The sequence below is a fragment of the Choristoneura fumiferana genome, chromosome 7, assembly GCF_025370935.1.
Source record: "Choristoneura fumiferana chromosome 7, NRCan_CFum_1, whole genome shotgun sequence".
NCBI lineage: Eukaryota > Metazoa > Arthropoda > Insecta > Lepidoptera > Tortricidae > Choristoneura > Choristoneura fumiferana.
In genome coordinates, this window is record NC_133478.1 from 12,073,387 (window position 1) to 12,099,589 (window position 26,203).

General features: G+C 36.5%; 1 protein-coding gene across 7 annotated transcripts in view; it reads right to left on the bottom strand.

The window, feature by feature from the left end:
- Window positions 1-3,753: 3,753 nt before the first annotated feature.
- The window catches only part of Fas2 (neural cell adhesion molecule fasciclin 2), a 125,042-nt gene continuing 102,592 nt past the window's right edge, over window positions 3,754-26,203 (bottom strand). Inside the window, exons 2-17 of one of the 7 annotated variants that reach the window (XM_074090193.1) lie at window positions 15,780-15,942; window positions 14,764-14,924; window positions 14,394-14,518; window positions 14,164-14,304; window positions 13,943-14,077; window positions 13,555-13,862; window positions 13,345-13,466; window positions 12,522-12,675; window positions 12,174-12,366; window positions 11,772-12,046; window positions 11,542-11,692; window positions 11,278-11,470; window positions 8,051-8,246; window positions 7,767-7,835; window positions 7,243-7,263; window positions 3,754-6,275 (exon numbers count right to left, since the gene is read on the bottom strand). In XM_074090193.1, coding sequence (XP_073946294.1) covers window positions 6,146-6,275; window positions 7,243-7,263; window positions 7,767-7,835; window positions 8,051-8,246; window positions 11,278-11,470; window positions 11,542-11,692; window positions 11,772-12,046; window positions 12,174-12,366; window positions 12,522-12,675; window positions 13,345-13,466; window positions 13,555-13,862; window positions 13,943-14,077; window positions 14,164-14,304; window positions 14,394-14,518; window positions 14,764-14,924; window positions 15,780-15,942 — 2,537 coding nt within the window. In that variant the 3' untranslated portion in view covers window positions 3,754-6,145. Of the gene's footprint in view, window positions 6,276-7,242; window positions 7,264-7,766; window positions 7,872-8,050; window positions 8,247-9,751; window positions 10,477-11,277; window positions 11,471-11,541; window positions 11,693-11,771; window positions 12,047-12,173; window positions 12,367-12,521; window positions 12,676-13,344; window positions 13,467-13,554; window positions 13,863-13,942; window positions 14,078-14,163; window positions 14,305-14,393; window positions 14,519-14,763; window positions 14,925-15,779; window positions 15,943-26,203 lie in introns of those variants that run through there. The other 6 variants (XM_074090191.1, XM_074090192.1, XM_074090196.1 and 3 more) reach the window with 6 other exon arrangements.

The window sequence follows — 26,203 nt, forward strand, 5'->3', positions numbered from 1 at the left end:
GCTGCAATAGAGAATCACGACTTTGCATTTATTGCAAGCTGCTGTTGCACCTTTCACCTTTTAGTGGATGTCGAAAACGTTCAAAATCAATAGGTACTACACAATATTGAATTAATAATAGCTGATTTCGTGCAAGTTTTTTTACTAACGCATTCACTGCCACCGACGCATATATGCGTTTTTGGAACTTCCCCCCAGTGCCGCTGTCATAATTATTAATACATTTTGAACGCACATGTGCGTCGGTGGCACCTGTGGTCAGTTAAGTCAAGTCAGGTGGCAGTGAATGCGTTAAATAAAGAGATTAGTAACTTTTTTAAGAAATGACTTCCATTTATAGAAGAGCGTGACTTCCTGACACAAGTATCCCTATGCTTACTAGGAAGTCCCAACCTTGTTACCGTATATTGTAAACCTAAAAAAGTAATAAAATATTTTCATTTTCACTTTTTTTTTTCATAATATCGACAGGTCTCTGACTTAACCTCGTATGTGAAATTTTAATAATTTTTGACATTTTCGCCATTATTCTTTATATAAATTTCAATGTGTTTTCAGTCTGAGGATCCCTTGAGGAGAACCAGTCTAATTTTAATTGTTTAATGCTTAACATGCTTAGAATTTTATTTTTTCTTATTACCTTTGACGATTTCAATACAAATTCTTATAACTGACATTTATGTAAATTATAATGTAATGATGTATTGAATGAATAAATAAACTAAACTATACTGAGCGGCAAAGTAGCTGGCCCTCAAATGTATGCAGTAATCGGTAATTTTGTATGTAGAGTGGGCCAAATTTTGAGCCGCTGGGTATATTTTGGATAGGTACACATCTAAATTCGCGCTGGGGCGTTCTTAACGTCTCAGCATTATGCTGAGCCAGTGTCCGATTCACAACCGCAATGACACATACTTACCATCTTACTAACTATCTATACTATCCTACTTAATAATATTGTTGTGTCTTGTGTAGTGTTGTCTATTGTTGTGTTGTGAATAAATTTATTTATTTCATTCTTTCAAATTTAATCAAACATTATTTGGATAAAATTTAATATACGAAGTTGAGTCAGAGTCCCTTCAATATTTGTTTTATTTCACAGTATTTACAGTAAAAATTGGAAATAGGCCATTTATTTATTGGCTAGTTACGCAAATTTGCATTACCTACCTCCAACAAACTGTGGTTGCACACAACTAAATGATTATATTTAGTGCATGGGTAATAATTTATTTTACTCAAACATGACATGAAATATTGACGTTGTGTTACAAATAATAGGCCGGGAAGTATCACGCTGCAGGTGCTGTTTCTCGCTGCCTGCGCGCGGTCACTCTAGGGGCCTGCAAAGAGATTTCATACAACTTTCTAGGCCGCTGGCCGGTAATGCGACCGTCTTTTGTTTCAACGCGAGATCTGCGGCCATTGCCCGCCGCCAGCACCACTGCCCGCAGCCGCCTCGCCAGCAGCCCCACAACAGGGCGACGAGACTAGCGTCCCGCCAGCTTGATTTCTTGTTTCTTTTTATTTTATTTCATGTCATGTTTGAGAAAAGCACTACACAAGCCTTGGCCGGTAGGTGGAGTTGCCGGCCTCTACAGTAATCTACTATTATTTTCATGGTTTCATACTTACTGATGGTATTCAGCTGTTCAAGCGTGAAGAGGTAACAGCCAGTTAAACAGTGTTCTTTATTTCGCATTTATATTAGCACCTACGTCAAAATTCAAAATGTATTCCGACACTCTATTTTCAATCAAATCTTGACCTTTAAATGTCATACGATATTTTCCAAAACACAAGTTCACCCTGTGCTAAAAGGACATGGGTGGTTCCCCTACCTCCCATACTATAAATTACACCGTGTGGGGAGTGTCATTGTTCCATCCATTTCTCAAAACATGGTATGTAGTTGGTAAAATTGTATTAAACCGCGTCGATTGACTGCGCCCTGCGCCGTGACGCATAGTTTATCGATAGTGATGGAAAATATCGATAACTATTCTTAAAAAATAATTGTTTTTATTTTCATTAATCGTTTTTGGCGATGCCTATACCGAGAGTTGTGCTAGTGACGCATTATGAAATGGTTGTTTGCTTGTTCAGGTCAAATTTTACCCACTTCTACTTATTGAATTAACTTATATTTGGTACGGATGTAGTTCAACATTCTCTTTAACCCTGCAACTTATTGCTAATTCAAAGAGCGATTTATTTACGTGTTACGTCACTTCCATAAGATTTTCTCAGAACATTTTCCTTACTATCCCTTATTTTTAAATTTATGTTTATTTCTATACATTTCAGGCTATGCGGTTGTGAAACTCTTTACCTATTAACTTAGGGCGAACAGAGTCCTTATCCATTTTTAAGCCAATGCTTATCTAATACCTTTAAACTTATGAACCGCTCACTATCGACCTGCACATTTGCTTGTACACTCAGCTGCAGAGAAAGGGTACGCCCTTGTAGCGAGGGTAAGTATGGATACCACCGTTACAGGGGAGTACCTTTTCTCTGCAGCTGACTGTACCTATTTTAGTGTCCCGCTGCTAGGCAAACATTAGTTTTTTTTGTATGTAATTTTTGTGTAAATATTTTATATGTCATTTTGTGCACCTATTATTTTTTGTATAATTTGAATTTTACAGCGCATTGGTGTTTTAACTGTAATGCTGTAATTTTTGTTGACACATAAATAAATAAATAAAATCTCTTCTCCTTTCCACTCCCATCTATCGAAAGTGAGAACGCGTGGAACTTTATCGATAAAAAATTACAACACTAATCATTAAATAAGTAAGTAAGTGTTGCCCAACATTCTATTATACTTGCCGCGTGCCCCTGCGCATCCCCGTACAAAAGATTACATTGTAATCAGTAAGGCGGCAAAACACCGTAGGGTTCACTAACGAGAATAAATCATGGGCATTGTCATTTTTCTACCTCTAACAGCTCGTAATTGGAACTTCAATAGAATAAATTAATATTAATGGTGCTTTAAATTTAGTTTAATGGTCATCCTGGTGAAGGTGAAAAATAAATTTCATGTCTCATAAACTTTACCATCGGGTTGAAAAAATCAAGGTGTTCATCAATAATCATCATCATCATCCCAACCTATATATGTCCCACAGTAGGACGTCAAGTGGGACTCCCACTGCTGGGCCCAGGCCTCCTCCCAGCATGATTGTGATTTCTAGGCCACCATGGAACTTTGTCATTGTGACATTTATCGGGATTTTATAGCGTATTGGTGTTTTCACTGTAATACTAGAATTTTCATTGATAAATAAATAAATAATTTACGTTATTTGGCTGTAGATTAATAATAATATTTACTATGATGAGGTTGTATAGTGGGCCAGGAATCAAATTTTGTTTGATTTCACCTGAAAGCAAAAATGTATGATGAGGAACCTGTACCATCAGCCAAATAAGTGGTCTATCAATTTTTAAACAAGTGCCTATCAAATTAATATGTCGCTCAAATTGAACTTTCCACTTGACACACACGTCTATTGGCATTATTATTTTATGGCATGCAAACGATTATCAACTTTAGGGTGGTAGACCACATAATTTGGCTGATGGTACCTACAGTGGTATTAAGTAGAACTAACCCAACCATCAACTGAAATATTCCCTAATCATTTTAAAACACTCTGTTTTGTTTAAAAATTTTCATAATAATCATGCTTGATTTGGCAAAAGGATACATAAAATTATACAAAGAATTTTTTTTAAGACATTTATTTTTTATAAAAATGTGCTTCAGTTATATTCATCACCGTTATCCGTCAAGCCGACATACAGACATCCATACAGACATTACATGCGAATAACGTATAAGCTTCGACGATTAATAAATTTAAAGTACCATAAAGATAATTCGGTCTCAGATTTTGGCTAGTTTTGATTATTGTGATGTACTCGTAAATTAGCCCACTTTTACACCTTACTGTAATCCTCAATAAACATAACTTTATAATGTCTTAAGCGTTAGCGATCAATCGTATTTGCTATCTCTATCTATCATTGTCATATGCCGATTGACAGAAAGTAGAATAAACTACGATATTATAAAATAAGGTTGTGTTTACATGATCGATCATCTATATATTTTTTATATATATTTGTAGACTCGTAAGATCAAAGTGTGCTAATTTACTACAGACCAGTAAAACTTCGGAAGAAAAACAGAAGCTCTTTTGTTCGAATTTTAAAATAGATACCGTTAAATAGGTACAAATTATACTAAAAAGGGCCTTCAAATGTTCTGTGTTTTTTTTTTTCATTTATAAATAGATCATTAATCGTATATAAGTAAGGGCTTACTTGTACAAAAATTTCCATGATAAAAAATACTTAAGAATTTCGCGTCTTTTTTAGTCAGATTTGTTTACTTTTTAATGAAAACCTTAAGATGTTTATAAAATTAAACATTATTACATATAAGCTTACTTCAATAAGCTAGTTTTTGCATGTTATACACAGTTTTATACCGGGGATCACAAGTTAAGGTTAACGACCTATACTCCAAAAAGCATACTTTGCGTACAAGTTAACATTATTTTACAGGAATACTTTCATATGGTCACCCCAATAAAACATTTAAATCTAGAAAATAAAACAATAAGAGAGATAACCTAGAGAATATTTACAGAACTTAAAATATACTTTATTTACAAGCCTTACCTAAAATAAAAATAGCGGCTAATATCAGACAAGCTATAACATTGTTCGAGGTACTGAGTTTACCGGTTGTATTAATCTTAAGATCCTGATACCACAATGTTCCCGGCAGAGTTTGTAGTTCTCGAATATTTACTAGCGCTGGGGCTAGGTCATTGCAAAGCACTAAAGGCGTAGAAACTTGAATTAACATACTATAATTAGAGAGACATGAATAGGTATTTTACTTGAGAAATAATATTTATAAATCTATTAGGTAGGTAGCAGGCGTCATCATAATGATGTAGTTCGTGATGTTATAAAAATGGAAATTTATATCAACCATAGGCGTTGTGACTTGAAATCCTAATTAACGTGTATATACACTTAAATATAAAAATACCCTCATTATAAAGATACTCTAGAAGGCACGTTTTGTACCTTACCAAACGGCTATAGTGTAAAAGATCGAAATTTATTATTCTATCATAAATTGTGATCCAGATCGCGTTCGGTGGATATCGAAATATAAGCGATATGGTATATTAGTTACAGTGTAATTAAAATAAGTGACAATAAATAAATTATATCTAAAGACAGGATAGTAAAGCTGAATAAGTATGTACTCGTACTTAAATGGTAAGTAACAAATTCGTTTTGGCAGTTTATAAATACTGGTCGCGCTCATCACATGTACACAAGCTTTACCTCCTCACTATTAAAAGGGCGATGCAAATGCAGGATCTATACATTTAGGCAGGAGAATTGAATTAGGAAAATATTTAAATTATTATGTAATGGCATAAATAATTTAGTACAATAGGGCACCTGGCCGGTGTTTATATCACCAAAAGTCATCTAACGAAGGTTTGAATATATTTGGGATAATTTATAATATTTGTCAAGTAAATTTTAGTATCAACGATATGAACAGAGGACCTGGTTAAAGTTGCGGGTTCACGGTGGATGCAGGCCGCTTCCAACTGAAGCAACTGGAGCTTTATGGGAGAGATCTATGTCTATCCAACAGTGGACATCCTATGCCTGATATTATGATGATGGTGAAATTTTAGTATCACGTCAAAAATTATCTCCTTTGGCTGAAAATTAACTAAAGGTAGAAATAAACCTCGGCCATTGTTAAGAATTTGGTCATGATATTATTTAATGTATAGTCCTACATTTGCATTGTCATAACTAAGGCTTAACATTATATAAAATTACATGAGATGTCACATATTTTGAGCTAAGAACGACAGATTGTTTAAATATTGCAATTAATAGATTTACTGTTTACCTGTTTCTGTCATAGCTCAAACAAAGGTAAATAGGAAAAATATTATCGGTATATTAGATTAAAGGTAGGTAGGTAGGAAATTCGTCAAAAAACAGACGTACCTAATTATTATAAAAAATATGCGTTTTTCAATGTGTCGTTCCGGCCATAAAAATCAGATTAATTTCTTTAAACAGCGGAGTTCTTTCCAATGATCGGTCCCCCACTAGTGGCGTAAACCCGTCGCCCGTCGAATTCAACCGAAGAATTCCTCTTCAATGCATCATCTCCGGTGTCTTTGAGTGGTTCCTTTTCGTCTCTGTAAAGATATAAATGATTAACACCGCAACCTACCACAGGACTGGGTTGAAAAGAAAGACAAGAAGACAATTTAACAAAAATAAAGCTGACATTATTTAATCGTATTTCATCAAGCGTACGTAATCATGAAGGTCTACAAAATTGTATAAATTTAAGATATTTTTTATCAATCCAGTTTCATACCGAGAATTTTATCAATGCTAAGTAAATAATATGTAAAGAAAAAAAATTAAACACTTCAATAAACCGATCGGTTTATTATATAAAAAAATAATCATGCTAATGGAAAATAAAACTTCTTGTCTTTCCTAAATATATTCCATAAACGCATATTATGGCAGCACACCATTCCAATAGCCAATTAACTACATGTAAGAAAACTTCCAATCCAAGGTTCCCTAGAACTATATTTTAGCAAAATGAACATTACACTAAAATATATTTAGATATAGGCAAATTTTTACAGTTTAAAAAAATATCCATAAATTTTGCACAGATCCGTGCAACTACATACATTACGTTAAAAATAACAATTAATGTGTGCGAATTAAAACTTACATTTACTGCAGTTTTCATTCGTTTTGATTAACTAGGTAGTAGCGAGGTTTAGGTAGCTAGAACACTTACTGTAAGTCCAAAATAGACTGACCCTAGACTTGAGTGACTTTTTTCAAGAACATTAAATATTACAATGATATCGTGATGTCTCCCTGATGAAACTTTACACAGCCACACGAGAAAAAGTTAGCCCAATAATTTGTATTAAGTATTCTCGTAAGCTTTAGATAATTAAACGTTTAAGTAGCCTCTGTGTAATATTTCAAAACGGGTAGAGTGAGAATAAACAAGGGGTGAATATCTGAAGGTTATAAACGACAGCAAGCACACAACAAATAACTACAAAGCCAATATACACTGCATGATATAATTAAAATGAAATATTAGGAGACAGTTTGGTTTCTTACACTGGCGTGGTCGGAACATAGCTACGTTGGCCAAGGGCAGCGTGGGGACAAACAATATTATATTCATATTAGTTAATAGTGCAATATACTATAAGTGCAATTGGTTTAATTATGAACAAAACAAACATAAAGTTGTAATGAAAATGAAATAGGATGAATTGTCGAAAGAGATGTTCCAGGCAAGAACTGACACACAAAGAGAATTCAAGGCAATCTCATTTAAGCAAACAATTTCTCCGTAATATTTTAAGATTAAAGACTCGTGAATCTCAATATCGACTCAATTTTAAGGACAAGTATTTACATAGAAACCTAATTACATAAAATAATCCAATCAAAAGCAGAGTTCATATTTACGCAATTAAAAACAACCGATTCTAAATCCAGAGCGGTATGTACAAGAGGCTTTGGCAAGCGTAATGCTTCGGTCAATATTTACAAGGGCCAAGAGCTAATAATAACTTAGTTATTAGCTGGCCGTGGCATCCGCACAAACAAAGCATGCAGACAAACTAAAGCCTTACGTCGGAGTTGGTACGAGCTTGACGGGCGGCGGCAAGGGCGCGGGGGAAGGCGGCGCGCGCGGCTTCGTGCTGCAATAAGGGAGCGGGAAACGCCAACCGTACAGACTAGCGGGCAGAAACATCTCTCATCGACACTAACACTCCAAGGATAGAATAAAAGGAACTTCACGTTAACACAAAGGACATTATGAAAGACTGTTACGATGCCGATGAAGTGCTAAAGATAATAATTAATAAAAAAAACATTGATAAAATAAAAATTTAAAATATAACAGATACAGTACCTTCCCAACTTGGCTTCGTCGTCCTTGTGCTTCTTGGCGCGTTTACCGCAGATACTGGCGATGACGCCTTGGCGTCTGAAGCAGAACAACAGGAGGTCCACAATGAGGAGACAGATGAAGACTCCGGCTAATGCCAACCCTATGATGGCTCCGCTTGACAACAGTTGAGGAGGGGCGTATCCGGAGAAAGTGACACCTGTCGAATTAAAAATATTTATAGAAATCTGCAAAACATTTTAAATTAAGAAGAGCAGTAAACATTTCAGCAGAATATGACAGCATTAATTATTTTTTGACTAAATTCAAATTTAAACTATTCGTATACTCGTATCTGAAGGAGTCTACTGCTCAGTTAAGGTTAGTTTGTGCATCACGTCGCAAAAGCTGTAATGTTAATGACATGAAAGTGATTGTAATAAATGCAATTATCAGGATTTGTGCAAAAATACAAATTAAAATTCTTTTTGTGGATGTTTGGAAGCACATTCATTACAATCTCCATGGTGATCAAAGAGGAGTGCTTTCAGATCAAGAAAACGTGCACCCTGTCACCAATTTAGAGAAAAAGGCGTCGACTAAGACTTTTCAGTATTGTTTGATAGAAAGCTCTCCGCTAGAATGAAATGGGGTTTGAATGAAAATTAAATACGATGATTATTGAAAATGATAGACAATGATGCACAAATTATAATACTTAAAATGTTTATAAAAGTGTAAAGAAAAGTTGTCAAGATGCAAACATTCCAATTAATTTCAATAAACGCAACATAAACAATGTTCAAACCCCATGACAAATTTTGAACTATTGAAGCGTATACCGAGATCTAAATTGTCACTGAAGGTTGAGTTTGAAAACAAAATATAGATGGGAATCTAATAACCATCACCTCCAGTCATAAACCCTACTTATAATACTCGATGATCATTTTTGCGTTTGAATTTATCAATAATTTCCATATTAACTTTATGGATTAGTAGTTTGATAACTTCAAACAACATTGTATCACTACGATTAACGAATAAAATCAAAAAAATATGTGAAGTGAAACTGCCAGATAACGAGGAGTGAAATATTGTTTTTATCAGATAGTTGCGTAATTTTATGAATCCGAATGAAGTTCTTTGGCAGTTCCAAGGATCGAACAACCCATGCGTGGATAAAATAAACACGAGAAACTAAATGAAGACCTAGAGACCCATAATTATAAAAAATACTACGTTTTACTTCATCTAAAATGACTTAACAAGAGACATCGGTATGAATAAATGGAAACATGACAATGTTATTTTGGTTGATATAGACGCTGATTATAAGTAGTTATTTATGACCATGCTAAGGGAGAAAGGGTATCACAATTGTTTATAGGTGTACACAGCTATGTGGATCATGCAGTATAGTAATTAGGATCATTCCAAAGGAAACTATACAGCAGAATTGTTAACTATTATCTATTTATCAATACAAAGTATATTTACCCGGGGACGGTCAGGGCGACACAAACACTGGTCGGGTGATCGACATTCAAGGGTTAATGAATTAATGTCTTGACAAGCATCTTGACAGCTTTCTTTTGAATTTTGCTCAGGTTAAGAAATGCTTCAAACTAAGACATCGATGATGAATCTTGGCATCAAATGAAGTACTGTGGTTCATAACAGTATTTCATTTTCTTTAAAGTGAACAAAAATGATAAGTAAACATTTGTTTTGGAAACATTTATTATTTTTTCACATTGGTCATTTTTCTAATAGATCACAATCGAATCCTTTTTTATTCCAAAATGTCTATTCCCTAACTGAGTTTTTTAACCTTCGATACGTTCAATAGTTCATATCCCCCTTTAATCCTTCTGCTGGACGACATTCTTCAAATTATTACTACAACTTTTTTTCACAATAATCTATTAAAAAGATAAAATAGTTATCAAAAACTTTTACACACATCTGCCACTCACGAAGTTTCAAAACCTTACATTTATGCATATTTTATTAATGTACACTAATACGACGTTATATTTTGGCAGTGTTAATTTATTAGCGGTTCCTCTATCTAATTCATTACTTAATCTTTTGACACATCAATATTCAAATGCTTATTGATTAAAGATATAAGATGGATTCCACTAATAAAACCCCGACTTTTAATTTCATTTAACTATTTAGTACGATAGTCATATTTTTTATATAAATAATTCCATATCAAATCATTTAATGATAGTTAACGTAAATAGAATACTTATTTACAAACCAACTTATTGCTTATCACAAGTTTATTCTCCTATTTAACAACAGTCGCCTTATTTTAGTTATTAAGCTGATGATTTTTTGACTACTTTATACTAAATAGTTCATTAGTGATATAGCGATCACGGATTCCATTATAGTGTGAGTCCAACTGAAATTCGGTGGACTTCCATTTGGATTACCTAGAAAATATTTGATACGATAAAATAACGATCGATGATTAAACAAAAAATAATTACATAGGTACCGAAAAATAAATGAAACAAGAAATAATTAACTCACCATTCGTAATAAATTAACACCAACATAAATATAACATCTTGATTTGCCAACTTAAATCAAAATTTATAAGATTAAAAAAAAGCTATTATATTTTAAATGCAAACTGTAGTTAGTTATACTCACAATTTTAAATTAAATCATGCCAACACAATCGAACTTTAAAATAAATCACAAAACATGATCAGGTTATTATTTTATTTTGTACCGTCTATCGACTTATAATCATTAAGAAAAATATACGGATTATTATCTAGGGCAAGACTTAAAAAAGTAAAATAAAGGTTATTGTTTCACTTTAAAATTAAACATTACACAGATGATGAGAAAAAAATAATAAAAACAGATGAGAGCCATGACAATACAAATTAATGTACAAGTAAACTTTCTAAAAAATAATTAATACTAAAATTGTACTTACACAAAAAAATCATATGACAAGAAAATCATAGTCCACAAAAACAACTTGGTTGTAAGTGCTCTTCAAGAGCAAACTGAACTGGTTGATTTTCAAAAAAAACTGCTATTTGCACTTATTTAAAAGTTATGAATCACGCGTCACAAAAACAAAGACACTAAAGCAAAAATAATGAATGAAGAAGACGCAGCCGTGAATGCTGCAGATGGGTAGGGATTAGGGGCTGTATACACGTCGTAAAAGCCAGCTCGAAGAGGCACCTCGTTACTCTCTTGGTTGTACTCACCGAGGGCAGTTTGGACGTAGAGGTGTGCGGGGTTGGAGAATCCCAGGATATTGTGGGCCCGGACTTGCATGCGATACCGAGTGTCAGGGTGCAAGCCGATCACTTCGTAATTGATTGTCTCATACGACTTAATTTCCTCAGTAAAACATTGAGAATCAGACCCCACCCGCCACTCTCCGCTTACTTTTAACACCTGATGAACAAATAATTTGTCAGTTAAGAGAAAACTTTTATTTTTAATTCTATTACGTTTTGAACACTTACCGGACAATAGCTCACTTCATACATGTCAATGGGTTCACCATTGTGAGCAGGCACTCGCCATTGCAACTCATATCTATCGGCATATTTTCCATGAATCAGTGTTTCAGGACTTGCAGGCTCTTCTCTCCATTTTGGTTTCTCCGGGGGCGACCTAGGTGGTCATTAATTTGTTTGAAAATTTATACAACATTAATGGATATACAAATAGAAATATTTTTATACATAAATACCTTCTAGGCATGATAACAGTAATGGGTGCTCCCCAGCTACCAGCTCCTACGATATTGACAGCAGCGAACCTAAAGTCGTACGAGGCCATTGGTTTTAAGTTCTCGACGACGTACGGAGAGTTCACCGACCATGTTCGGTTCATAGCGAAGTTCCAGTCAAAGTTCTCGCTTTCTTTATATTGAGTGGCAAAGGCTCGAACTGGTGGGTTCATTTCTTCAGCAGGTCCGACAATGTTAAAGGAAACTGATGTTGCTGTGAGAGTTTCTTGACGCGCCTACAAAAAACAAAAATACTGTAATATCCTTTCTTTTAAAAGCTTTCCTTGTGCGTATCTATTTAGTTCTGCTTTCTAAAACTTTATTTCATACTTATCTAGTTCTGCTTATACAGCAAATGTTTACCTGAACCACAGTCCCCGGTACAGATGCTTCCCTTAGTTGAGTGGTGTGAACTGCTTCACCATGCCTGTTGGTGGCTATGCACTTATAAACTCCATATAAACTACGATCTGTAGGCGTCACGAGTACATGGCTGTAAGGTCCTGCTCCAAAGATCCTGACCTGAGGAGTTTCGACTAAATCGTATTCGTGGAATCTGAAACATTATTACAAAAGAATTATTATAAAATAGTAATTGTTTGTATGTGGCAGACGACAAGGGAATTTTGTCCAGCAGCGGAAGGAACACACAAAAGAACAAACTACACGATAGCAATAAGAAAAAAAAAAAAAAAGGAACTAGTTTCGTACCTCCATTTAATTGTGGCGTTAGGTATACTCTCCGCAACACAGCTTATATTAACAGGCTGAGCATTCCAGCTCCATGTCAAAGGAATGTTCGATTCGGGATTAAACACAGGCTTGAATTCAACCGTCAAATGTCCATTTTTCCTTGCCTCGCCACCTGGAAAAATGTTTCAATAATTCAAATTTATTATTATAACAGATACTAGATGACTTATTATTATTACTGTAACAGATTTTGACAAAAATGTCCATAAAAGTTGACCTTATTAGAAGATATTATCAGAAGGTGAAGTGCATAGTTTATGGTCAGCGAAAAATTAAAAAGTTAATAAGATTGCAGGCGCGCTAGCTCGATAATAATAAATTAGCGCGCCTGCAATCAGTCACAAAAAAAAAAAAAAGTTAAAATGGCCATGGCAATGTTGGCACAAGTCGTATACAGCCAAGTCTAATGGCCGATATCAGATATTTTGTTGGAACTCCGGACTTTTTTTATTGGGTCTGAAACAGCTTGTTGTATTTTCGGTTAAAAAATACACCTGCAGTTTATTTTTAATGAAAAAAAGGCGGGAAAGCATAAGAAAAATATTGGAATAAAATTAAATGTTATATATATATTTTCATAAAAAGTTCATTCTATTTCAGAATTATTATACACCATTTTTTGAGAAAAACTTTATATAAGTCTCGGCTGGAAAAGCAATAGCTGGCTTCGTATTAATTAAACGGACTCGCAAGCTCGTCCGTTTAATACTCATACTCGGCCGGCAATTGCCTACTTCCAGGCCACGACAATAATCTACGATTATACACCGCATAAAAATACCTTCGTTGTTTGCTATACATTCGTATAGACCATCATCTGTTCTGTTTAACTGAGAAATTGAAATCACTGCACTGGTCTGCATCTGATCACCAGTTTGATGAGAGCTCGTTTCGATGTTGATTCTGAAATAGTGTGATTGGTTTATTAATACATTGTTAAAATACGAAGTATGTACTATGTAACTGATGGATAGATTTGAAGATTTTCTACCTTCCGTCATCATTTGGACCATTGACAAAAGGTTCGGTGTTCGATAGTTTCCGGAACCTGATTCGAGGTGCTGGCCGACCCGTTGCTTTACATTCTAATCTGCCTTCAACTTTTTCTGCAACGGTCATGTTCTTTAACTCAAATATCTTTGGCGGAACAAGAACTTCAACTTCGATTTCCGTCTCATTCTGTCCAGCCTGGTTTACCGCACTGCAGATGTATTTTCCATAATCTCCCGCTTCTACTCTATCAAATGTTAGAAGACCAGTAATTTCATTTACACTGAATCGAGAAGTTGATGCCAAATTCTGAAAAAGTTTTGTCGTGTGATTATCAGTACTGTAGTTACTGTTGCATCAATTTGAAATAAAACTATAAAATGTAATACCTCTCGCGTTGAAGCCTTGATCCAAGAGTAGGTTGGCGCGGGTTTTCCTCTAGCTTTGCATGTAATAGCAGCTGATCCTCCTTCCTTGATTTCTACTCTTGATTCACGTTCTTCCATCTCTGGTGCGGTGTAAACCTGAAATTCATTATTTATTTTAATTTTAGTGTTAGGCTTAAATAAAAACTTCTCAGTATAATATATAATAAATGCTTTCAAAATACCTCAAGCTTGATATTTCTTTCGGCGAGTTCACCAGTCTGTATAACAACAGCTCGACAAGTATAAGTTCCGTCGTCGCTTTCTTCGATGTTCTTTATCATAAGCCCGTTAGTGTGGATTACGTATCTCTCTCCAGTCGAAATCTAAAAAAAATAGTATTATAAGTAACTATGTCTGTAAATATTGGTCAAACTTCGTATTTTAAATCCCATTTTCCGCAATATTAACTTACAGGAGTTCCTTCTTTAAACCAGTCAACCGACGGAGAAGGTTCAGCAGTAACTTCACACATCACTTTGAAGTCTTTTCCTTTCGTAGCAAACTGATTTTCATTGGCATTGGACCACGTAATAGCAACTGAAATAAAAGCAGATTTTTTTATTTTATTATACATTGGAATTAACAAAACCATAAAAGATTTTGCTTTTAATGTTTCAATGGTTCTAACATTTACAATGGTTAACTTTCACTATATGCTGTGGAAACATAACAGACGATATGTATAGGTGCACGCGTGGTAATTCTCTTAATTGCATGAATTTAATGGTATCTAGAAGCAATTACTTAGAGAAGTGGCTACTACAAATATTCCAAGTACATACTGAACGTATCCAGCACGACGCTAGCGTTCATCGGGACGTTGGTGTAAGCTGAGACACACGTATACTCTCCAGCCATGGCAGGAGTTATTGACGATATGTAAAGCAGCTGCAGCTGCTTCGCTGGGCTTGGCTCCGTGTAGATTTCTGGTCGAGTGCCGGAGCTGTTGAATATTGAAAAATGCGTGGTACGAATGATTTAACCATGTTAGGTAATATATCACTATATCAGGATCAGGACTGATCTTCAATTGTCTTAATAGTAGCAAAGCAAAATGACTATGACTCTTGATGCCCTAATTTTTGCTAAGGATTTATTTCACTATACCGAAAAACATTTCAGTAGAAAACTTTTTGTTTAGAAATTATTAGAATGAAATAAGGTATTTTAAATTATAACATGGCTTCTCATGTCAGTCGACTAGCTCTGCGTTTGCAGCTATTCTATAAAGACTGTCTTTATTTTACTGGTAGTATTCATGCTGCCTCATTGATGAATTGTATTTTGGGTCCTTTCATTGTAGTTGCCTGACTGCATGACGAGTGTTAGATGTAGTGTGTCAGCGTAATACCACAAAACACAGAAATCAATCTCCATACAAGTGCGCTCAAGCAACGCACACATAGACATTGCTCACGGAGACGATATCTCGGACCGGTTAGAACCAGTGCGAGCGCGAGTGCCATTCGCTTGAGACACGCATCTGTGAACTTTTTTGTGCAATAATGGAGCAACAAAAAAAAGTTATTATAACTGTTCAGTGGATGAAATAATTTCCATTCGTCCCGTTTCATTCTCGACAATAAATCAAACAACTAGATACGAGTGCCACTACCACGATAGTTTTTTTGGTACATAAGCCATAGTTGACAACCTTAGAGCGACCGCCGAGCGTAGGTATGAAAAGTGAAGTACATACAGGAGATTGACTTCACAAATATCTGTGTTTTGTGGTAATACGTCCACACTGGCTTGGTTGGCGTTGCTTGCTGCTTGACACATTACGGGTGGTACTTACGCTGCTTCATTGATAATCTGCCCCTTAGGATCCTTCCATTGCGGCTGTGTAACCAGCGCGGGATCCGGTGCATCAGCTTGGCATGTCAGCACCACTGACTTGCCCACCGCCACCGTCTGCTGTTTCTGCAGCGGGAATATTCGCAGGTTTTGTGCTGAACATCCTGAGGACAAAAGAAATGGGATTACATAGTTTGTAAAGTAATCGATTGGAATGGAAATAAGTAATATATAAATATAACGCTCTTGGCCGGTTTTTTTTTAAATGTTATTCAGCGCATAATTTAGTTCCACTCTCAATCGCAAAAAATTAAAAAGTAGAAACAAATTGTTCTACAAAAATATTAAGTAAATGTGCTCTATAGATGTCGCACATTTTAAAGACAACAACAAGCATTTTTGAAGTGAGCTAAACTACGATTCAGCTGCTTAATTTAACTTTATAGCAATTTCTTTAAAGAAACGGCAAGACTGTTCTTTAGACAAAATAATCAGACTTTAAACAGTAGGTAGTTAATTTAACTTCCTAAGGCGTTTAGAAATTTTCCACTTATGGGTATGAAAAGTTATGCTGATTTAAATCTGTGTAGTATGTTAGTAAAAGTTATACTCAACCCTACGAATAGTAGACTCAACCGCACTAAAGAATAAAGCTTGCTCGCGTTTTCGTAACTAGAAACAGCCAAAGTTGTTAATTAGTTGTTATTAAGTACTTACAGCATTATCTGTGCTGGGAAGTGTGAACAAAAGTATAATTACATTTTGAAGTTCATTTGTCATATTTTATTTTTTATACTTGTACAAGTAAGTGCGCTGATAAAAAGAAAACCAGAGGATGGGGAATTCTGCAACAGAGACGAAGCCAGAGACGTATACGTATGCTAGTGCGATGATATTAGACAATGCGTCTTCGTAGCTATATTTAACAAGTAGATACAGTTTTTTTTTTTACTGACTCAATAAGTGATTTCTGTTACAATACGTAATTTGTGTGTCTGTGTTAATATATGTATAGTTTATTTATGTGAAACCTTTGAAATGTTTATAAGATATAACATCAACATTCACAACGTGTTTGGCATAGTAAAGGTTTTCCTTAGACTTCGGACGTTTAAAATCCGGAACCATACGACCAAAACTTGCTGTGGTGATTCAATGCAGATTTCAATTTCCCAAACCACGTTCTCCACGAGAAATGATATATATTGCTAAACTTCGTTACATCAGGGAAATGTAGGTAAACTCCGAGCTAAAATTCATATAAGGAACAACCTTTAAAAAAAGTTAAGCTTATGCGAGTTGGAAAATTTAAAGACTTGAAAGATTGAAGACTTGTACGTGATTTATTACAACAAGTTAAATATTCTAATTGGTCAAGACATCAATAGTATCTAAAACTAAACTTTCATGTTTTTGAGCATTTTAGTTACATGTACCTACCTACATCTACATATATCCGATAGAAGATATACAGGACAACCAAAATGTGAATGTCGCTCAGGATTAGTCAGTTTTCTTCGTTTTCTTAAAGATTCTTATGAAAAAGAAAAAGAAACCCGATCTTTTGTTTCGAGTTCTGAACGGCGACATTCGCAAACTAGTTTTTTTCAAATATACTTATACTAGCTGTTCCCCCAAGGCTCTGCACTCAGACCAGTCTTGTGCTTTCCGCATCCACCGTGATCCCGCGATTTTTACCATCTGTTGGAGGCCTACCGACAGCCCGTCTCCCGGTCCGAGGACGCCATTCAAGAACCTTCTGACCCCATCGACCATCAGTCCTGCGAGCAATGTGCCCCGCCCACTTCCACTTCAGTTTCGCAATTCTTCGGGCTATGTCGGTAACCTTAGTTCTACTGCGGATATCATCATCTCTGATTCCATGTCGCAGAGAAACCCCGAACATAGCCGTCTCCATAGCCCTTTTAGCTTCCTCACGAGGCCCATCGTTGGCGCCCACGTCTCAGATCCGTATGTTATCACTGGCAATACACACTGGTCTAAGACTTTTGACTTCAAACTGCGGTAATTTGGACGAAAAGGCACTGCGCAACTTCCCAAACGCTACCCAGCCGAGTCGGATTCGACGAGTGATCTCTTTCTCGAAGTTGGATCTACCTAACTGGACCGTTTGTCCCAGGTATACATAGTCGTCAACAACTTCGAGCGCAGAGCCTCTGACTATTACGGGATTATATATGTATTAATTCCAAAAACAGCAGCACTCTACAAAACAAAGACGACATGACGCCACATTGCGTATTATCTATCAGTACAATTACAACCCCATTTGAATCCGTTACCTAAAACATAATAAATTACCGGTATTTCATAACATTTTAGCGGTGGAAAATAAACAAAAATCCTGTAACCATATCCCACCTATGTCCATTAGTGCTGTTCGTATCTAGATCTCGCACCGCAGATCGTATCTGTACGTGAGATGTAGTCGAGGGTGTCTGCGCCATTCATCCGAGCACGCCTCGTTAGTTCAGAGGTTTTCCTAGGTACACCCACACATGGCGGCGAGCGGCGTGGGTTGGGCCTTTATGGAGCTTTTCATCTTAGCCCTTTTGAAAAACATTAAGATAAAGGTACAATTGTACAAAGTCGAATTTGATAGAAGTTTTGTACGATTAGAGTAGGTACCTACACGAATTATGTATGGGTTTACTTACTTTCATTTGGCAGTTTTAATCTGTATTTTATTTTAAATTTGAAGTTTTTAAGTCGGTCAATAGAAACTGCGCACAATTCTAGGCAATAATGGTCTTTCCAAAAGCGCGGTGGAAAACTAAAAAAAAAACTCTGATTCCTACTCGAAGTTAAGCCATCAAATTCTTCGAGTTGTTATTTATAGCGAGAATGATTAATTTCCTTCTAGCCTGTGTTCTACTGTTTTCATACTTTATCACATCTACTCAACCTGTGTTAAATTGCAAATGGCAAGACATATAAAACGTAAAAAGTTAATAAAATTTCCATAGGGTTTACGACAAGCCCCTTATTTCTAATATCATACTCATATTCACCGTGCGTAGGTAGCATTCTAAGCTGTTGACAAGTATCGCAACGCCCGCTGCTGGGAGGCTACATAGGCATCAAGAAACTTATTACAGTACCATTTGTTCAGAATCACAAATGTATTTTTTCTGCAGTCGAGCCGCATGGTTTTTTTACAATGTTTTAAGTATGCAACGCACGTCTCCGCGGCCCCTCACTCCACGAGTTTTCCGACGAGCTGCATTTTATACGATACATCCAGGAAAATTACGTCTACAACAAAACAACCTACAACCTACGTAAAAAGTAAATCGGAAAAGTCATTTCAGCAATAAATTTTCGACGTAATTCTTAAACAAAAAGCGTGTCGGTCTTCATGGAAATAAACGAGGCGAAAAACAAGATTTATGTTGATTTAGTAAGATTTTGATGAAAGCCGACGGACGTGGGACGTGAACTTTCATATTATAAAAAAAATAAGTTTGAGGAAAACCTCCTGCACACAAGCATGCAAATTGGCTAGGGGAATTTGTATTGAATTCCCATATGAAAGACCGGGTTTCCCGCCGACTGTGGAAAGTGTACACGTACAAAGTATCCAATTTTCTATCGGAAGAACATCTGACTATGAAAATACACCTTGCGCGGGTTGCCATAAACATAAAATAGGAATGTATCTCACAAGTACCTGTTGCTGCACTATTTCAATTTTTAAAAACCTTTCACGACTTTGCAAGTAAACAAGTGCACATCTCCATAAATTTTCGATTGGGAAGGTCCCCAGCGCAATATTTAACAAGAAAACTTTCACCTTACAAAAAGACATTGTACTGTACTGCCGCATCAAAGCTTTCTATGAATTTTGCAGACATTTATACCTTGGAGGCATCCCAGAAATTACATCAACGGGCATCGGGAGAGGGGACGCGGACAAATTCGCCAACGAGGGGACAAGTGAAATAAGCGAGCGCCGGATTAAAGGGTTTGCGGAAAATTTGTATGCTTCATAACGGCCCCGGTTCCCCACGCGGTTTTGTATTACCAATTATGTTCATTTAATTCCTAACAAGCTCTTCGGTTGGATTTGCGGATGCGTGACGGATAATTCATTAGCAAGACTCTGTTGTTACGAGTACGTAGACATGAATTTCGAAACGCGGCTGTGTGCGGAACCCAAACTCACGTTGTACATGTGTAAATAAGTCAGTGAAACCTTTTCGAGACAGAAAAAGGACTCGATATAAAAAACGACCCTTTTCCCCTAAACACCTTTTAACATCACCTTTGACTTTCCTACAATAGGCAAATCGTAATACATCGGCGCAACGAACCGAAGCAGTTTCAGGTCTGTCGGAGACGTCCCCTGCCCATGTCCCATTGGAAATCAGTCTCAAGACCGCACGACAATCAGGGCATTATTTTGGAACAAGTTGAGAATAAAACAGTGCGGGTACGAACAGGGTATTGTGATTAATCGCGAAGGCATTATTTCCTAATTAAGCCCACCTTCCCCTCGGTTCCGATGAGCTCGGGGGAACTTCGGTAAACTTGGAACAAACACGTTTGTACTCCGTCTTCTATTGCAGACGAAAATCCCGAAATCTGTTGACGATAGACGAAAAGCCGAAAATTAATGCTGCGTGCATAATTAAACCGGGAACTAGGGAAGCGGTTAAGTTGGTTTTACAGCTAAGCACATAAGTAGCTTTGCTACCTATCAAATTACGATCTTAACACAAAATTTTATACAAAATATTATAATGGGATACACTTGTTAGGTTATGAATTAGCTGTTGCGCGCGACTTCGTCTGCAATGAATTCGTTTATTGCTGTCCCGCGGGAATCATAAAATTTTCCAGGATAAAAACTAGCCCCCGAGATTTAAACTATCTCCATATATTATAGACTAGTTTCCATCTCAGTTGGTTTAGAACTTTAGATTTTATTACTCGATTGAGTAACAAAACATCTTAACAAAATTTGTTATTTTATACTAACCGATTCGATCGATTTACCAAACAAAAATTATTATGTGGTAGAGCCCCTTTTAGACCGGTAACGCACCCGTAGACCTAATAATGCTGTAGGTGTCCATGGGCGGCGATGATCACTTACCATCAGGTGACCCGCATGCTCCTTTCCCAGCTGTTTTCTTGATATAAAAAAATGCATACTTTCATTTTGATTAATTTTGATACTATGTATCCAGAAATCTTTAAATTTAAGAAATAGCAGTGTGAAAGTACACGGAAAATAACTACTAAGAAAAGCCATAGTCTTAATTATCACACATTGTAAACAGAACACAGAGATCTGACAACCGGGTTCACCCCATTTGACATGCGACTCCGTCTCAGAAAAGGCCGTAATTGAGGGAAATGAGATAAATTACTCCACTGGTTTGTTTGGCTGCGAGGGTCGCGCCACGAAGGCACCTGGGGCAGACACGTTACTCATCTTGCAAAGCCCTTGTAATCGAAGAAAAGCGAAATGATTCCGCACAAAATCATCGTATACAACCTTAGAACCTCGCAGGTGCTACAGTTCCTGGGATTACCATTAACGGACCTATTTACGGTAAACGAAAGTACATCCGCCACAATAAATTTCCGGGGTAATGCTACTAAACTCGGCTCCCTCCGCCTTCATTATCAGTTTAGCGTGAGGGTCTCCTAAAAATATAAAAAGGCTGATCTCAAAAACTCCGCTGAGTGCAGGGGCGTAACGAAGTGTAGCCCACTTAAAACAATAGCTAAATACAAGGGTCGATGCCACCTCCGAAACCCATTGTACTCAAAATGGAGACCACTCAATATGTGCTGAATTTGTGGAATTTTTATGGGGAACATTTTGGACTCCGTTATTGCTCTGGATATTTACGGCGTCCCATGGGATATATAAATTTGAGTCGTTTTTAGAAACCGTTCTGACTGTACTGTGCGAGCTAAAAGTATGAAACTTAATATTTGGGGTAATATATTACGATTCAAATTTGTGTAAATTATACTACATCTACATATCAAAGCCTATTTTATATTTACAACTAGCTTTTACTAACAACTTCGTCTGTCAAGAATTCGTAGTAGTAGGTACAGCAGAGTTCTTAGCAAAAGTACGAGTAATTTCTGAGCACACTCACGCTTCTCTCACACACAACCTAGAGAGGTTGTCCAACGAAAATACCAAAGGTAGCCAATGTGTTATTACAGACGTTTAGCTATATACTTCGGACGTTTAAATATCATCCAAACTCATAAGCCGTTTTAGCGAAAAGGAGTAATAAACATACGCACACACACACTTTGGCATTTATAATATTAATATATTCCAAAGTAATTAGCCAAGCAATATTTTTAGCGTACTACATTTGATTTGCCACTTTATTTGTCTTCAGCATCGCGAAATATCTCGCAAATTGATCCAATTTCACCCCTGTCTTTGTTGTCAGACCATTAATTACTAGCTGATGCCTGCCGCCCGCTGCAACGCTCAGTTTATTGCCCGCAAACAAACCGACATGCCTTCCCCGCATTTGTTTATTACCTGAACTTCAACTGTAATTGACTTTCACGAAGATATTCGGTTGTATAAAGAAGGATGAGTTTGATTGGTGGATTAGATTGCGGTTGGGAACGTCGGGTGGTCTCGGGAATTTGATGACGTCACGACACGGTCCCAACAGGGTCAGCTGCCGTCATTACAATGAAGGAACGAGTACAGTCGTCAACAGACTAAATTTTCGGATGGTCAATTTAGGAACCTTATCACAATGTGACAAGATGTCTCAACGGCCAGATGTTGGCGGTCGTCTTGGCAGCCCACCTACGCAGCGATTACGGTTAATTCTCGCCGCTAAGCTCACTTTAGTCATGAACATGAAGAAATTCACGGATCGTGAACAACCAAACATGTATTGTGCTAGTTGATGCTTTACTTTAACTCTCGCTCTCACACTTTTATTTGCGTTATCACTGTCGTGTCTTGACGTAAATTTGTTTTCTGTTTTTGAATGCGCCGGAAGGAGGCTCGATAAAATATTTTTTTTTGTGATTAATTAATGTAAAAGTATTTTCTAATTATTGCGTTTGTACGCATTGCAATAAAACTTGGAACTTCAAAGGGAAACGCCGACCCGCGTGGAATGCCAATTTGTTTTGCGAAGATAAACGCTCCGATTTCAGAAAAGCGTAATTAAAATTATTTAATTACTTAAATATTGATTGGGAGTCTAGCTTTGAAGATGCATATTAGAATTGTATCGACAGTGTACTACAAACTTTAAATAATACTTAATAATACAAATAGAAGATCGAGAGTATTTTTAGCAAAATATGGGAGTGCCTTACTAAATACTAAATTAATATTTAATCTGCCATGATCACTTAGCAATAACTAAGTGAAGAAAAGAATAAATGAAGTTTTTGAGATGGCAAACTTTTAGTGCTGATTTATTAGTCCTTTAAATATTTACAAAATGTAGCATAACCCAACTTAACAATTCAAACAACCCAACATACCCCCGCCTTTTTACTCTTTTGTTTTGTTGTTTTCTTTGTATTATTTCTGTGTTTTATGTCCAATAAAGTATTTACATACATACATACATAACTCTCGCTAACTATGGCTCTGTTATAACCTATACACATATCCTGGCAAACGAACTCTACATCATAAAGGGCGGCTTCATTTACACGAAACTACTAATTTGCGGCACTGTTCAACGACGTGTGCAATTTCATTATCATCGCAATATCGTTCATTGCACGTCCTAGGTCCCTCGGCGTCAGTGATTTGTATTCTGCACCTCGCACCCGACCATCCGTCTGACCAGATTAATTATACACCCCCATGTTTGCCAATAAGGCATCGTGACTTCACAGTATTCAACTTTGACAAAATGCAGATTTTCGTTGGGACCTCTGTATTTAATTCCTTAGCCCAATTAAGATCTGTAAGAAAAATCGTGCAAGTTGCAGGTACATTGTGACGGTGCATAGCGTACGAATTGGAAAAGATCAATCGAGAGGTTTTTGCAGGTCTGCTTGTAAAAATAAGTAAGGCTGCAAAAATGTTTGCGCGAATAAGGATTTCTACTGTTAAACGTTATTTTTACCGTAAGAATCTTTATCTCACGCTCACGCGCCAAATCTTCCTCGGCGCACCATGTTTACCAAAAGCTTACCGATATTTTTTAGCATTCCGTAATCCGGAGTCAAACAGTTTCAGCGGCGTGTGCCCGTATGTAAAGACTCAGAAAGCTGATCTCGACGCTTCCGATCACGTGTTGTTTGCTGAACATTTAGCTGTCAACCGAGGGGCTCGAAACGTGCCCCGCGCCTCTGTTAAGACATTAAAATCTGAAGATGTTCCACATTATCGACAGCGTACTCGCTAAAACGATTACAGTGTTTGAAAACAAATCCTTAATTCAAATTCCCACTCAAACTTACAAGTTACAGCATAAATAACTAAGTACAAGTTTAGTTCCAGCCCAACACCCGTAAATTGTGTAGCCGTAAGATACCTCCCATTATTTAAGTGCGACGTATGAGGATAGTAACACGAATCTCTTGAGACAGGAATTGTAATTGTGGCTGGAAAATTTGGTGGATCCTCCCGTAACGTATTTGGGTGTTTTAAAACTATTGCCCGTGTTAGCTAATGTGATTTGTGGAATCCCGTGAGTTAGGGGAAATTATATTGCGAAGTTTCGTTTATTACGTTCTAAATATAGTTTTATTTTGAATTTAGTAGAGATTAAAATTGTTATTTGCTTTCAACGAGTCAGAGAGGTACTATGCGTAAAATAGAGATTGATCGCAAACAGTTTATTAACAGTGTCGGTCCACTTGACTCCGTTTAAGTAAACGACTAACATGACGCCATCGACTAAACAAATAGAACGACAACTAAGCAAACAACTAAAGAGTTGTCGCTTCCTTGGAACACAATCTCAGCTAGTAAAATCGATTGCAAAAGTGTTAAACGTCGTCGATGAAAAACAGGGTTATATTCATTTAATACTCCACACACTTTCTCCAAAGTGACGGGTTGATTTACGGCAAGTGAAATTGGCTGAAGCACCACGAACCACTTTATTACCACTCTGGCAACTTTATTACAAAGTCCCGCGACAAATGTGACAACGGCAGTCGGGAAATTGGAAAATGTGACATGTCAAAAAAGCAGGAAGTGACAGTGTGTCAATGGAAATGTTGTGGGGTAGATGTTTTTTTATTTAGCTTGTAACCATGCAGCTTTGTATTAGATCAAATATATTTAGGCATTCAATGCGTATGTTTTTGTTTCAAAATGAGGTCTCGATTTTTCATTAATAAATAAATATCCAATGAAACATCAATCAATTAATAGTTGTCGAAAAAATATATTTTTATGTGAAATTCAAATAAAAATTACTTTGGCCATAATAATCTTATCCCGAATTCTGTATAATATAAGAATGCACTGGGCAATTCAAACAACAGCGACTGGTGAAATAGGTTCTGCACGGCCTGTGGATCTACACATAGTAGATAATAGTAGCTAATAAGCGTAAAAAGCTATGACGAATAAGATAAAGAAAACAAAAATAATATTTTCGGAAGAACTAACGGCTAACGAGATCACTTAAAATGGGTTATTTCTAACTTAAAACTAATAACAGACTCTAAAATGAATGAAACTATATATACGGGTACCTAACTACAACAGAATATTGCTCCGAATTTCGAAACAATTTTATATGTCGAGCTGTCCGCAGCCTCGATTTTCAGTTAAGAATTAGTTTGGAAGTGCTTGCTCGCCAGTAGATTTGTAAGCTGGTATTAATTGATTTATTTACTACAGTAAATCTATTGTATTCTACTTAATATTATAAATGTGAAAGTTTGTGGAGATGTTTGGATATTTGTTACTCAATCACGTCTAAACCGCTGTACCGATTTAGATGAAATGCGGTATACAGATAGTTTGAGTCCTCGGAAAGGACAAAGGATAGCTTTTATACCGGAAAATTGCATAGTTCCCGCGGGATAGCTAAACGAATACTACGCGGACGAAGTCGCGGGCAACGGCTAGTTTTAAATATAATGTCAACCATACTCAAAATAAAAGCTTGTAAAAACTGGATAGCTTGTAAAAAATGATTGGCTTGCAAAAGTGAGTTTGATTGTTCCCCTGTCAAGCCTTAACTACACGACCAATCGCCATTCATCATCATCATTATCATCATGTCAGCCGAGAGACGTCCACTGCTGGACATAGGCCTCCCCCAAGGCTCTCCACTCAGACCGGTCTTGTGCTTTCCGCATCCACCGCGATCCCGCGATCTTAACCAAGTCGTCGCTCCATCTTGTTGTCCAATCGCCATTAAACTTTGCAAACATAATATTATACGAGAAGTGTAGAAAAAATAATAGGAT